This window comes from Artibeus jamaicensis, unplaced genomic scaffold, assembly GCF_021234435.1.
Source record: "Artibeus jamaicensis isolate MK-2021 breed Jamaican fruit bat unplaced genomic scaffold, CSHL_Jam_final contig_1803, whole genome shotgun sequence".
Taxonomy (NCBI): domain Eukaryota; kingdom Metazoa; phylum Chordata; class Mammalia; order Chiroptera; family Phyllostomidae; genus Artibeus; species Artibeus jamaicensis.
This window is the reverse complement of record NW_026521356.1, coordinates 3112209-3126886: the sequence shown is the minus strand read 5'-3', so window position 1 is coordinate 3126886 and position 14678 is coordinate 3112209. Positions and strand designations below refer to the sequence as shown.

Here is a 14678-nt window from a genome sequence, read left to right as displayed (position 1 = left end):
CTAGGACCCCAGTGCCTGGAGTTAAAGTCTGAAAGCACCAACCGGAGAAACTTTTGGGGTCGAGGTGCCGGGAGAAGCTCCCAGGCTCACGGAAAGTTTGTTGGAGAGACCCACAGGGTCCTGGAGGGTGCACAGGCCCACACACCTGGGAGTAAGCACCAGGAGAGCCCAGTTTGCTTTTGGGAAGTAGCAGAGGGGACCAAAAACCCAGAGAGAGCATGGAATAAGCACCATTGCCCCTCTCTGACCCTGCCCCCACATACAGTGTCACAACCCAGCAACTGGGTCACCCCACCCTGGTGAACACCTGAGGATCCTCCCCTCATACGTAATAGGCACGACCTGACCAAAACATTATGGCTCAAGTAGAAAAAGAGCTCAAAGCTCCAGAGCCAATACTTCTAAGTGACAAAGAGATAGCTAATCTATCAGATGCACAGTTCAAAACACTGGTGATCAGGATGCTCATAGAACTGGTTGATTTTAGTCACAAATTAGAGGAACAAATGAAGGCTAAACTAATTGAAATGAAGGGAAATGCACAGGAAACCAACAGTGATGGAAAGGAAACTAGGACTCAAATCAAGGGAGTGGACCAGAAGAAAGAAAAAAAATGACCAAACAGAAAAACACAAAGAAACAAGAATTCAAAAAAATGAGGAGAGGCTTAGGAACCTCCAGGACATCTTTAAACGCTCCAACATCCGAATTATAGGGGTACCAGAGGGGGAAGAGGAACAGCCGCAAGTAGAACACTTATTTGAACAAATAATAAAGGAGAACTTCCCCAATCTGGCAAAGGAGACAGACTTCCAGGAAATCCAGGAAGCTCAGAGAGTCCCAAAGAAGTTGGACCCAAGAAGGAACACACCAAGCACATCATAATTATATTAGCCAAGATTAAAATAAAAGAGAGAATCCTAGAAGCAGCAAGAGATAAGGAGACAGTCATCTACAAAGGACTTCCCATCAGACTGTCAGCTGATTCCTCAAAAGAGACCTTACAGGCAAGAAGGGGCTGGAAAGAAGTATTCCAAGTCATGAAATCCAAAGACCTACATTCAAGATTGCTCTATCCAGCAAAGCTTTCATTTAGAATGGAAGGACAGATAAAGTGCTTCTCAGATAAGATCAAATTCAAGGATTTCATCATCACCAAGCCCTTATTATATGAAATGTTAATGGGACTTATCTAAGAAAAAGAAGATAAAAAAAATATGAACAGTGAAAGGATAGCCAATTCAGTTATTAACAACCACACCTAAAACAAAAGCAAACTAAGAGGACAGCTAGATCAGGAGTGGAACCACAGAAATGAAGATCACATGGAGGGTTAACAACAGGGGAGTGGGAGGAGGAGAAGGGGGGAGAAGGTACAGAAAATAAGTAGCATAGACGGTAGGTAGAAAATAGATGGGGGCAGGGCAAGAATCGTATGGGAAATATAGAATCTAAAGAACTTGTGACACATGAACATAAACTAATGGGGGGGGGAATGGTGGGGGAGGGGTGTGCAGGTTGAATGGGAATGAAGGGGGGGAATGGGACAACTGTAATGGCATAATCAATAAAATATATTTAAAAAAATAATATACATATAAAATCTTTTAAATAAATAAATAAAATCTTTAAAAAATAGTACCAAAATTCCAACCTATTTAAAAGACAGAGTTTATGAAGGAATGTAGTAATTAATACAGTACTTTAAAGTGCTTATAGATATTAAAATTTTTTAAACTAGTATCAATATCAAGGTTCCTTCTTCTTATTAACACTATCTCTAATGCTGCCTTTTCCCAATTTTTATTTTTTTATTTTTAATTATATTTTACTGATTATGCTATTACAGTTGTCTCAATTTCCCCCCTTTGACTCCCTACACCCAGTACTGCTCTGGGAGCTAGGTATACCAAGACAAAAACTAACATCATGAATACAGAGGTTCTACAACATATAAAAGTACACCAACAAAGGAAAGGCCACATGGGAGAGACAAAATAAGGAAAGAGGAGTATAAATAATGCCCATTGTTTGATATATTTTCTAAAAGCCACAGACTATAACTGAGGCCATGTTTTAAGATGGGTAAAATGCAGAGACTCTCTGTCATGGCTGGTTTTACATTCATGATGATTTGTTCTGGGAGTTACATTCTTACTGTTTCAAATTAAATACAAGCACACAGTCCTTCGGCACATCAGACACTTTGGCTGTTACACCGCTTATTTTTCAATCCAATACAATAGTAATAAACTGAGTCGATGCAGACTCAATCATGCCCTCCACATGAGGGCCCCTCTGTCACTCTCAAAGTATCCCTAGGCAAGTCTGAGACACAGAATCTTCACTCAATTTCTTGTCCCTGTCATTTTAATCCATTCAAAATTCCTCTAATAAAAGAATAACCACCATATCTGAGACACTTTAGACCCCCTTTGGGGAAATGAAATTGATTTTCTTCATCTTCACACAAGAGGATCACTGGGTAACAATATTGTCTAATCATATCCATAAAAAAGGTAGGCAACATTCTTTACTATACCAGAGGCTGAAAGGTTTTGTGAAGTTCCTATGGTAGAAGTAAGAATTCAGCCTGATGTTGCTATGTCATAAATTTAATAAGTATAAAGGTGTCTTCTAACCAAGAGAGTAAGTGCTGTGGGACATCCACCTGCTCCAAGTTAGCCGCAATGGGAGAGTAGTCAAGGCCACAGGTAAGGGTGAGGTTACTGAGGGATCAGCTCCACATTCTCCCCACTTTACACTTAACCATATCCCTCCCCTTCTTTTCTTGCCACACCTAACCAAATGAACCTGCCTTTGATCCTTTGACTCTAAGGTAAAGAATATCTGAGGGCACTTTTCAAAGAGAAAATTACAACAGAAAAAACACAACACAATTTTGGGAGCCTTAAACCACCTTTCCCAACTCCCAAATTCATTATTAGTATATGTTTTGTAGAATTGCATGAAGAAAGTTTAAAATATGGCTGAAACCTAAAAGAAGAATATGAAATAGTAGAACAGTAGTTCATTAATACTTTTTAAAACAAACTAACATGGGACTGCAACACTCAATAAGAATAAAAGCTAAGGTGCTCTGAGTGAAGGAACAGTGTGAGCCTGAAGCCCCACCAGCTCAGCCTCCCCTGCCCCAAACCCAACCCCACTAAAAACACCTGCTCTGTCAAATCCCACAGATATCCACTGAGCTAGAAAAAGAACACGGATATTCAAAATATGTACACTATCATGCCAAAATCTCCTCCTGGCACTGAGGACTGCCAGGGAAGCCTCCAGAAATACTCCTGTGGCTTCTGTGGGAAGAACATACCCTCTAACAAGAATTGCTTTCAAGGTACAGCTTGCAATTCAGAAAGTAGTTCCACTTCTCAGTGTTCCCTGTCCCCTCTTATTCCTCTGCATGTCTACTATGTAAAACAATACAAAACACTTTGGACATACAGTTCCACAGCACACTGTATATTATAAGATGCTCAATTTTCCATAGTTTCCCTAAGTTTTAGTAGGGATACACTGGAAAACTCTGTGAGGCCAAAAAATGTAATGTGTTCCTCAAAGTCCAAATCTCTATAAATAAACATCGAAATCATTTATTAGCTATGAGAACTAACCTGCAGACACGGGCTGGAAAATATAACTTTTGCCAAGAACGACATAGATACTGCGAATGATCAATCACCCTGATCCAATCAAGTTCATCCATTGACACTTCAATGAAGTATGAATAAGACCTATGAAACAAAAAGAAAAAAGCAGAAAAAAGAACCAAATTAAAATAACAACACAATGTTATACTTTAATAAAACATTAAAAGGCACAAAAACTATACTACTCATAAATTACATTTTCTGCTTAACAATCACATTTGGATAATGATAAAATCTATACAGATCCCCATATTATATAGCATTCACCACAATGTGCTGAAATTCTCTCTCAGCACATCTGTCTGCTGTATTAGATCACAAACTGCTTAAGAACAAATACCATGCCACATTTATTTTCAAATATCCATGGTCTAGCACAGTGTTTGGCACATATCAGGCATGCAAGACATTTGTTCCTCTTCAAACAGGGTCAGGATGCCTGGCTCAGCCCCGATCAGCAGATAAATGAGGCCCTGACAAAAACAGGACAGAAAACGGAAGTAGGTGCCCCTTCTCCTTCTACCTTCCCTGGCCTGGAAACTCAGCCCTATCTATACTCCCTGGAGGAAAGCCAATTCGACTGGTCCCCCACAGAGGCCATCTTCTCTCCCACTCTCTTACCACCTCACACTTACATGCAGCCTGAGGGAAAATACATGACATGGGTGAAAAGATAATACAGGTTTATTTTGGGTACAACTTAAAATTTGCCAGCTAATAATCTGGCAGTAATGAAAATAGCCTATCATACTTCCCTAGTCAGCTACACTGAAGCATTACATGCTGGTCCCATACTGAACAAATCTATATTTCCCTGTCAGAAGCCAAATTTAAATTTGAAATGAGTATTATTTGTACTGTAATATCAACAGGAACAATCTCAGAAGATTTAGGTGACCATAAACGTCAGCCTGCAGCCAACCGCTGTGACCAAAAAGGTCAGCTCCCTTTGTGCCATCCCTGTTTTCTGCTGTCCTCTCTCGCCCACTCATTTTATCACTCAGTCTCAGCCTGGTTATAGCCTCTCACTGAACCTCCCTGGATTATCAGAAATGCAGGATATAAAGTTACAACACATGTCAGAATCTTTTCAGTTTAAGATTCTGAATTTTTCACCTTTGCTTAGAATGATAACAACTTCTGTGAGAAAAGAATGTTGTATGGTAAACTTAAGTCCCCTGTGAACGAAACACACATACTAAAACAAAGTGGTCTGCAAGTACTTAACATCATGGAAATGATCATCACTACTTTCAGTTTCAAACATACTAACCTTTTCTTTTATCATTTTTATAATATTTCAGTATTAATTAAATGAGTGAGTATATGTATAAAGGTTTCTATAATTGCCCATGCCATATAAAAACAATGAAAATGTTGTATAAGTATTTTACTATTATTTTTCTTAAGATTTTATTTCTTTATCTTTAGAGAGGAAAGGAAGGAGAGAAGGAGAGAAATATCAATGTATGGTTGCCTCTCAAGAGTCCCCTGCTGGGAACTGGCCTGCAACCTAGGTGTGTGCCCTGACTGGGAATGGAACCGCGACTGTGTGGTTCGCAGGCCCGTGCTCAATCCACTGAGCTATGCCAGCCTGAGCTCAGTATTTTACTATTACTAATCAAACTCTTAGAAATGATATGTGAATTACCTCCATTTAGCCAAATAAGCATTATATTATATCCAACAAGATATGTGGAGAGTATTATGCTAGGTAAAATAAGCCAGACAGTGAAAGACAAACACCATATGATCTCACCTATAAGTGGAACCTAATCAATAAAACAAGTGAACATAATAGAACCAGAGACACTGAAATAAAGAACAAAACTGACAGTGACCAGAGGGGAGGGGGCTAATAACAGGGGAAAGACAGGGAAGGGTCAAGGAACATGTATAAAGGACCTATGGACAAAGACAACAGGGGTGGTAGGGAAGGGTTGAATGTTGGAGGGGCATGGGTAGGGCAGGGGAGAGTAATGGGGGAAAATGGGGACAACTGTAATTGAACAACAATAAAAATACTGGGGTAGGGGAGTAGTGGGGAGAAAATGCAGACAACTGTAATTCAATAATAATAAGGTAATTTATAAAATAAAATTAAAATTAAAAATACATTCTTAATTTTTTAAAAAACAGACAACTTAGGGACCTTGAAGACCCATGAACAAGAATTGCTGACTCCCACTTCATAAAGCTTTCCTCATACTTGGCTCTCATAACCTAAATGGCTACAGTGGTAGCCAGTGGTGCTAACAAGAAAAATGAACTAACCTGCAAGATTTGCAGGTATCATCATTAATAATACTAAGCCCTTCACACCCAGACTCAAAGAGGCATAAGTAGGACCGAGGGGACCCTCTGTACATCAAATTTCTGGTAAGTAGGGTTTAGGGATAAGCAGCAATGAAAGAGACAGTTCAGCTCTTGGTCACCCATTACCGCTCTGCTACTTTGGCCATCATGGCTGAACCCCAGAAACCACAGTGGGTAAAAGTATAAGAATGGCTAGAAGGAGGGCAGAAACTTGAAACTACAGCAAAAGTAAGTGAACTCCTGGGCTAGAGAGCACCATATTTTTTGACAAATTTCTTTTGTTTTGAGAATGATATTTATCCACACACTTAAAAACATTGTTTTTCTTCATTTATAAGATAAAATGCATTTTAAAAGTTTTTATAACAGCCATGACTGGTGTAGCTCAGTGGATTGAGCGCAGGCCTGCGAACCAGAGGACTGAGGTTCAATTCCCAGTCAGGGCACATGCCTGGGTTGCAGGCCAATTCCCAGCAGGGGATGCACTAGAGGCAACCATACATTGATGTTTCTCTCCCTCTCTCCATCCCCTCTAAAGGGTAAAATAGTCACAATGTATTAATTAAAAGTGAAGTTAGCTTTTTACACATCTAATTTTTATTTTGTAAAACTAAGTATGGTTTTACTGGTTTCTTTTTTGCATGCACATGTATCAGGGAAAAAGAGAGAAAGACATACTATGCATAACAAAAAATACCAATTAGATATTTACAAAGATTAATAATGGGTGGTGAGATTATCAGCCATTTTTATTTCCTTGTGCTTTTCTCTATGTCCTATGTTTTCCACAATAAACACACATTCATTATTTTCATAAGCAGAAAAAAGCAAAAAAGTTATTTTTTCAAGGAACAGATCTTTTAACTCTTCCCCCAGAATGAAACTTCAAGAGAAATAATTAAGTGACCACAAAGAAATAAATCATCAAATCTGTAAAACCAAAGTAAATGACCACAAGGTAAGGCCACCTCAACCAAATACAATGTTAGTATCTCTCCAAGCTGGATAGACTCACCGGCTATCTCGGTCCCACAGTAGTATCCGTATGTGATTGATAATGGACGGCTGACCTAGCTTAATCTCAATGCCAGAACGGCAGTCATCATCAATTGGATGCCTCGAAAATCCATGGTCCAAATCATAATTTTGAGTGTCACCATCTAGTAAGGCAGATTTCAGCTCTCCTTTTACAACCTGGGCTCCATACTTCATAGTTGCAATGTTTTCTTCTGGTACTACAGTTAAAAATAGAAAAAAAAAACAAACATGGTTAATGGTTAGTTATTAAATTATTCTATAATTTGGGGGGGGAAATGCTAGCATTCTAGTTGATTCTTGTATGTGCATTTAATTTTAAAATGGCAGAGAAAAGTCTATGGAAATAGAAGATATGGAATGTCTATAAGGGATTAAGATACCACCCACAATTTAAATTTAATGACACCATCATAGCCACAAAGTGCTTGGGACTAATGCTATTAAGAAAAAATTGGGCCCTGGCTGGTATAGCTCAGTGGATTGAGCATGGGCCTGCGAACCAGACAATCGCGATTCGATTCCCAGTCAGGGCACATGCCTGGGTTGCAGGCTGGTTCCCTGCAGCCAGTTCCCAGCAGGGGACACACAAAAGGCAACCATACATTGATGTTTCTCTCCCTCTCTCCTTCCCTTCCCCTCTAAAGATAAATAAATAAAATCTTAAAAAAAAAAATTGGTAATACTGGGGGGTGGGGGACATGTACTAACACAGACAAATCAGCTCCGCTGAGTTCCTTCTATTAGTAGCTTTAATTTAATATCTATTGTACAAAAATAGCAGGTAAGATGACCTATACCTGTACCATCAGGACTGAACATAATATAGAAAAAGCAAAGGAAACAGGTCAGACATCTATTAAAATAACAAAAAAAGAGAGTTTCCAATATAGCAAAGCTATTGGTCATACATGAGTGTACTAAATCAATTAATTTACCTAAAAATATATATGTTTAAAAGAAGATATGTTTTTACTTCACTTGAGTATTTTTAAAAATGAAAATTCAGACAGACTGTCATCAAAATCAGTATTATGGTTATAAGTAAATACCCCTCCTTCTCCAACAGTAGATTTGGTAAGTGTCAATTGTTTCTGGGACTCTGAAGTCTGCTATGCACATTTTGCTTCACAGACCTGGAACCCACCCTCCAGGTACTAACATTCTAAAACCCACTCTCCCCAGAGAAACTGGAGGCAGAATAAAATAGATGTCAAGAGTGTGAGCTTCAAAGACAGTTTAAATAGTGTTCTCCACCTCTAACCAAGTGTATACCTTTGGGACGCTACCTCCTCTGAACTTAAATTTCTCAATAGGGCAATACCTATACCCCAGGTGTTTCTGTTTTGTTTGTCTGTCTGTTTGTTTGTTTGTTTTGTTTCAAGGATTAAATGACTTGTTGTTTGCAAGGCACACAGTAAGCTCCAAAAAAAGACCACCATTATTATCATGAACCATAATTTTAAAAGCACACAATAAAAGAAATAAGCAAGTTTACACACTGTAAATAAATAGTGAATTCTCACAGTACATATACATCTAGGCTATCTGATTTGAATAGGATAAAGTATGAGCCATAATTAGGCTCTTAGGGAAAGGAGGTAATTCATTATTGCAGATTACTTGAAAAATGTGGGATTTAACTTTTTTTTTCAGGCCAGCTGGGTAGTTCAGAGTGTCGTCCTGATATGCCAAGGTTGCAGGTTCAGTCTCAAGCCACGGTACATACAAGAATCAACCAATAAATTCTTAAATAAGTGAACAACAAATCAATGTTTCTCTCTGTCTCTCTCTCCCTGTGGCCCCTCTCTCTTAACAAATTAGTTACACACAGTTTTAATTTTTTTTCCAAATGAAGACAGGTAAGAGAATGGCTCCAGAAGTCAATAATAAGTGCAAGTGAAATGCAATTGGGGTGGTTTAGTTAACTTGCAAAAACTAAGGCAACTCAGATGCAAAACAAAATAAAACCTAGTCATGCTCAATTTCTTACCACCAGAAGCTTAAGTGCCACAGATTTATAATTTCTTAGTTCTATTAGATCATGGTAATCACAGATGTTGTTCATACTTACTTTCCATTTATTTAACAAACCTTATTAATTCCTTTGACTTGCTCCTCATCAAAATCCTTTGAGTGTAATATTACTACTACATGCATTTTCCAGATGGGGAAGTAGGGAAAGGAAAGAGTTTAGATAGATTTTCTTGCCCAGGGACATACAGCCAGCAAGTATCAGAGCTGCAATCGGAACACAGGCAGTCTGTCTCCAGGGTCCCCACTCTAACACCTCCCTTGTGAATGGTTTCTGATGGGAAGAACATATTTACCCCCTCTTCCTAACCCCTTCCATATAAGATGATCTAAGACCCAGTGGAAAGAAACAGACAGTATAATGTATTTTTTAAAAACTTGGACTTAAAGCAAGAAAATTTAAGTTTGAGACACAGGCTCTACCACCAACTACCTGAGAGAGGTCTCTTGGTCTCTGTTAATCTGTTTTCTCATCTAAAAATAACACATTGCCCAACCCACCCAAAGAATTACTATTAAGATTATGCTATAAATAATATATGCTAAAAAACTGTGTAAGTATAAAGAATCTGATCAGTTAAAAAAACATCCACTGCAGACTCATTCTGTGCCAGATACCACTCAAGTACCCTGGGACTACCTCGATAGACAGATAGGCCCTCCCTCCTGGTGCCTCCTAGAGATTAAGCACTTTATAAACCAAGAAACAAACAAAAGCTTCAAATTTGTGCTTTTGAAATATCAGTGATGTATAACTACTTGGTAAAAGGAAACATGAATCCCTTACTGCTAAGTATAAGATGTGCAATCCAAAGTCTCTTGCTGCTGACCAGTGAAACCATCTCCTCCAGTTCTGACAGCACTAGTCAAGACCAAGGGAAAAAGGGAACATGAGCTTTCAGATTTAGAAACTGCCATTATTACTCTTTGATTCTATAAACACAAGCATCTTTATCTCTAAAATTTATCAAGCTAGGAATAACATACTAGGCACAAAAGTTTCAAGTGACTATAACTAAAACCCTAAAATAGAAATGAAATTTCTAGCATAAGTCTAAGTCATCTTTTGAAGTTTATTCAAGGGTACTCGAGAAATTTTCTAACTCTTTTTGGTACAGATTCTCAGAAAGTATCTTTCGCTTTAAAATGGGCATCATTTACACAGTGCAAATTCTCCCATGGTAACTACAGTCTGAGTACCAGGATAAAAATATAACTCCAAGTATTTTTTTTTAGTCTGTAGCTAAATGATGAGTTCAATACAAAAGCTGAACGTGAGAAAATTCAAGTCGTAATAAAATAATTGAAACTATAAATATCCTTACTGCTTATATTTGTCTATCAGTTGAGAAAAAAGCTCTAAAAAAATATGGTGGAGGGTCCTGGCAAGATGGCAGGAGAGTAGAAGGATCTTTCTCACACCTCCTCCAGAACCAACTGGAAATAAAACTAAAGAGAACACCCACCCCAAATAAATGAAGACTACCTGAAAAAGAGATTTTTAACCAAGAACAGCCAGGAACCAATTAAAGAATGGTAGGAAGGACAGGGATGTGAAGGGGAACTGCTCGTTCCCACGAGCTGAAGTTATGGGGTGGCTGTGGGAGCTTCCCCTGGAGAAAAGCCTGGACTCCAGACCTGGCTCCCAAGCACGGAAAGCACCAGTGCCAGGATGAGCCACCGACGTAGCACCCGGTAAGGAAAGGCCATGGGGTTTTTGGCTGCTAGGGAGAAACAGAACCACTGGGTTTTTTTTTTGTTTTTTGACTTACAAGGGCAAAAAAGCAGGTTTTGTGCTCACATCCATTCACCAAGCAGGTTTATAGGCTCAGTGAAGGGAAGACAGCACGGACCGGAGAATCTGCAGTGGGAGGCACTGGGGGGAGACATGGGAGAACAGCTGTGAGGATTTCTGTAACAGGATATACCTGGATCCCACTGCAGCCATCTTTCTTAAGAAGAGCAAGCCCTTCCCAAGGGAAAAGCAATCACCCTACTCTTTGGGGTACCACTTGCCCCACCCTATGGAATCCTTCCCGCCCCTTCCTACATCTCTTTTTTTGTCTGATTTTTTTTGTTGTTTTTACTTTTTTCCCCTTTCCTTCTTTCATTTTTTCCTACCCTGCTTTTTAATTCCTGCTGAGGAAAGAGCAACATACATAGACTCAGAGGGTGTCAGAGACTGGCTTCATAGTACAGCCATTCCATATACTTTCCTGAGAACCACACTGGCCCTTACCCCTTATGGGAAAGCCACAGAAAAACACCCTCCTAGTTTCTGGTAGACCCTAAATCTGGGCTCTGGAGGTGCCACGCACTAGCCTCATAGGGGCTCCACCCTGTCAAATTCAGAGAAATAATCCCAGACAGACTCAGATGAGTGGCTTGGGGGGCTAGGGAACACACCCACCAACTTCCCTGAAGTGTGAAAGGCACCTTCCACAGGAGATCCAGGAGTCCCATCCTCCTGATTCTGCCAGAATCCCTCTCAGAAACAGTCGGGTCAGTGACTAGTCTACGACTGACAGCAGGCCAGCAGGCCAGCAGGCAGAGGTGGGTGGAAGCAGATGACGCCCTGCCTTGGGACATTTGCTGACTTACCCCTAGGCCCAGTGCTGATAAAACCAGTCTTATGGCACAGCTTCAGCTATACTATACACAGCCAAGCCTGGAGGAAACAACCGCAAGCTGTAAATCACTTCTAGCTTCAAATAGGTTGCTGAGGGCTAGATGTGGGCAGCACCTGACATTGGCATACACCAGCCTTGGACAACAAGAAAGCTGTATCCAAAGGGAGAACCTGACTGGCAAGCATTGAACTCTCCAGAGATGAATTTCAGTTTGTTCTTTTTCACTGTTTTCATTATTTTTTTCTTTTTCATAGCCTTTTTATTATTTTTTAAAATTTTCTTCTACTTTTGTTACTCTCTTTTTCTTTCATCTCTCTTATTTTACTGACTTTGGCTTACACCATTTCCCCCTTATTCTTCCACTTTCTTACTTTAGTTATTCTTTGTCTTTCTTTTTCCCTTTTCCTCATTTTCCTCTATCTATTCATTATTCATATTAGTTATCTTCCTCTTCTTTCATAATCACGTTTCTTTCCTTTGGTCTTCTCTTATTATTTTCCCCCATTCCTTTACTCTACTATTTCATCTCTCTTTCCACTTTTATTATTCTTTGCTCTTTTGTCATTGATTTTGCCATTGTTGGGAGAAGAGGAGACTTGCTTTGGTTTCATTTTTTTTGTATCATTTTGCTTTGTTCTGTCAGCACCTGTACAACAGCATGTAAGACGTGGTGGGTTTGAGCTTCTCAGTCAGCCAGCTGGAGAAGAGATCCCAACAACAAATGGACCAACAACAATCAGGACCCAAATACAACAGGGGAGCCCATATCCCACAGAAGGACATTCCTAGAGCATCCAGCTCAGGAGATCAGGAAGACTGCATCACTGGGTCCCACAGGACTCCTGTCACCCTACTAAGACAGTGGTGACTCAAAGAAGATCTATCTAATACATGGAAACAACAACAAAAAAAAAGAAAGCTAAAATGGAGAGACAAAGAAACAATGTCCAAACAAAAGAAAAGGAAGAATCCCTAGAAAAAGAGCTAAATGAAATTGAGGCAAGCAAATCAATAGACATAGAGTTCAAAGTAATGGCTATGAGGATGCTCAAGGAACTTAGTGAGAACTACATCAGCATGAGAAATGACATGCAAACTATAAATAAGAATCAATTAGAAATGAATGCAATATCTGACATGAAGAATAAACCAGAAAGAATAAAAAGCAGGTTAGATGAAGCAGAGGATCAAATCAGTGATTAAGAAGAAAAAAACAGAGCAACAAACAGAAAAAAGACTTTAAAAAATGAGGATGGTTTAAGGGAGCTTTGAGACAACATAAAACCTAATAATATTCACATCATAGGGATGCCAAAAGGAGAATAGGAGCAAGGATTAGAAGACCTGTTTGAAGAAATATGATAGAAAACTTCCCCAACCTCATGAAGGAAAAAAATCACACAAGTTCAGGAATTACACAGAATCCCAATCAAGATGAACCCAAAGAGACCCATACCAAGACACATCACAATTAAACGAGCCAAGTTTAACAACAAAGAGAGAATCTTAAAGGCAGCAGAACAGAAACAGATAGTTTACCTACAAGGGAGCTCTCCAAGGCTGGCAGCTGATTTCTAAACAGAAACACAACAGGCCAGAAGGGATTGGCATGAAGTATTTCAAGTAGTGAAAAGCAAGGACCTACAATGAACACTACTCTATCCAGCAAGGATGTTATTTAAAATAGAAGGCAAAATAAAGACCTCCTTGCTCCAAAAAAAGGTATAGAGGCGTATATTTATAACACAATAGCATTGTAAGAGATATTAAAAGGACTGCTTTAAGAAGAATAAAGAGAGATAAACACAGGTTCAAAAGGAAAAAAGGGCAATGAATAAGTACCTATCAATAATAACCTTAAATGTAAACAGATTAAATGTTCCAATCAAAAGACATAGGGTAGCTGAATGGATAAGAAAACGTGAACTGTGTATCTGCTGTCTATAAGAGACCCACCTAGCCCTGGCTGGTATAACTAGTGGATTGAGCATGGGCCTATGAAGCAAAGGGTCGCTGGTTTGATTCCCACTCAGGGCACATGCCTGGGCTGCAGGCCAGGTCCCCAGTAGGGAACATATGAGAAGCAAACACACATTGATGTTTCTCTCCCACTCTTTCTCCTTCCCTTCCTCCCTCTCTAAAAATAAATAAATAAATAAAATATATTTTTTAAAAAAGACCCACCTAAAGAACAAAAGATTTCCACAGGCTGAAAGTGAAGATATGGAAAAAAATATTCCACACATATGGAGACAAAAAGAGCTACAACAGCAATAATTACATCTGACAAATAGACGTTAAAACAAAGGCCATAACAAGATAAATAAAAGTTACTACATAATACTAAAAGTATTAATCCAACAAGAGGATATAACCCTTCTAAACATACATGCATCCAATATAGAAGCACTTCAGTATATAAAGAAAATCTTGGAGGACTTTAAGAAACATATCATCAGCAATACAGTCATTGTACGGGATTTTAACACACCACTATCACCAATGCACAGATCTTCCACACAAAAACTCAACAAGAAAACAGCTACCTTAAAAGACGCACCACACTGAATGAATTTAATTGACATTTATAGAATGTTTCATCCCAAGGCAACAGAATACACATTTTTCTCGAGTACACATGGGTCAAAGATAGACTACATGGTAGGACACATAATAAATCTTTTTTTTTTAAATATTAAATTTTGAGACTTCCGCCAAGATGGAGGTATAGAAGGATGTGCCGTACCTTCTCACACAACCAAGTTTAGGGACAACTAAATATGAGCATCAGAAAACACAACCAGAACACGGAAAATTGAACTTTCCGGAAGTCCGGTAACAACAAATTCTTCAGCCCGACCGGTAAGGGGCGAAACCGGCATCTCGTGAGGGGTTGCACAGGACTCCGGTCGGACGGACCCAGGCGCGGAATCCAGACGCGCGAATCCAGACGCACGGGTTCCAAACCCAGGATTGGACCTAGTGAGCGACT

At 39.3% G+C, this 14678-nt stretch overlaps 1 protein-coding gene across 2 annotated transcripts in view; it reads right to left on the bottom strand.

The window, feature by feature from the left end:
* The window catches only part of BTBD9 (BTB domain containing 9), a 463365-nt gene that overhangs the window by 374825 nt on the left and 73862 nt on the right, over window positions 1-14678 (bottom strand). For both annotated transcript variants that reach the window (XM_037146205.2, XM_053671066.1), the window contains exons 5-6: window positions 7003-7222; window positions 3636-3755 (exon numbers count right to left, since the gene is read on the bottom strand). In XM_037146205.2, coding sequence (XP_037002100.1) covers window positions 3636-3755; window positions 7003-7222 — 340 coding nt within the window. The remainder of the gene's footprint in view (window positions 1-3635; window positions 3756-7002; window positions 7223-14678) is intronic.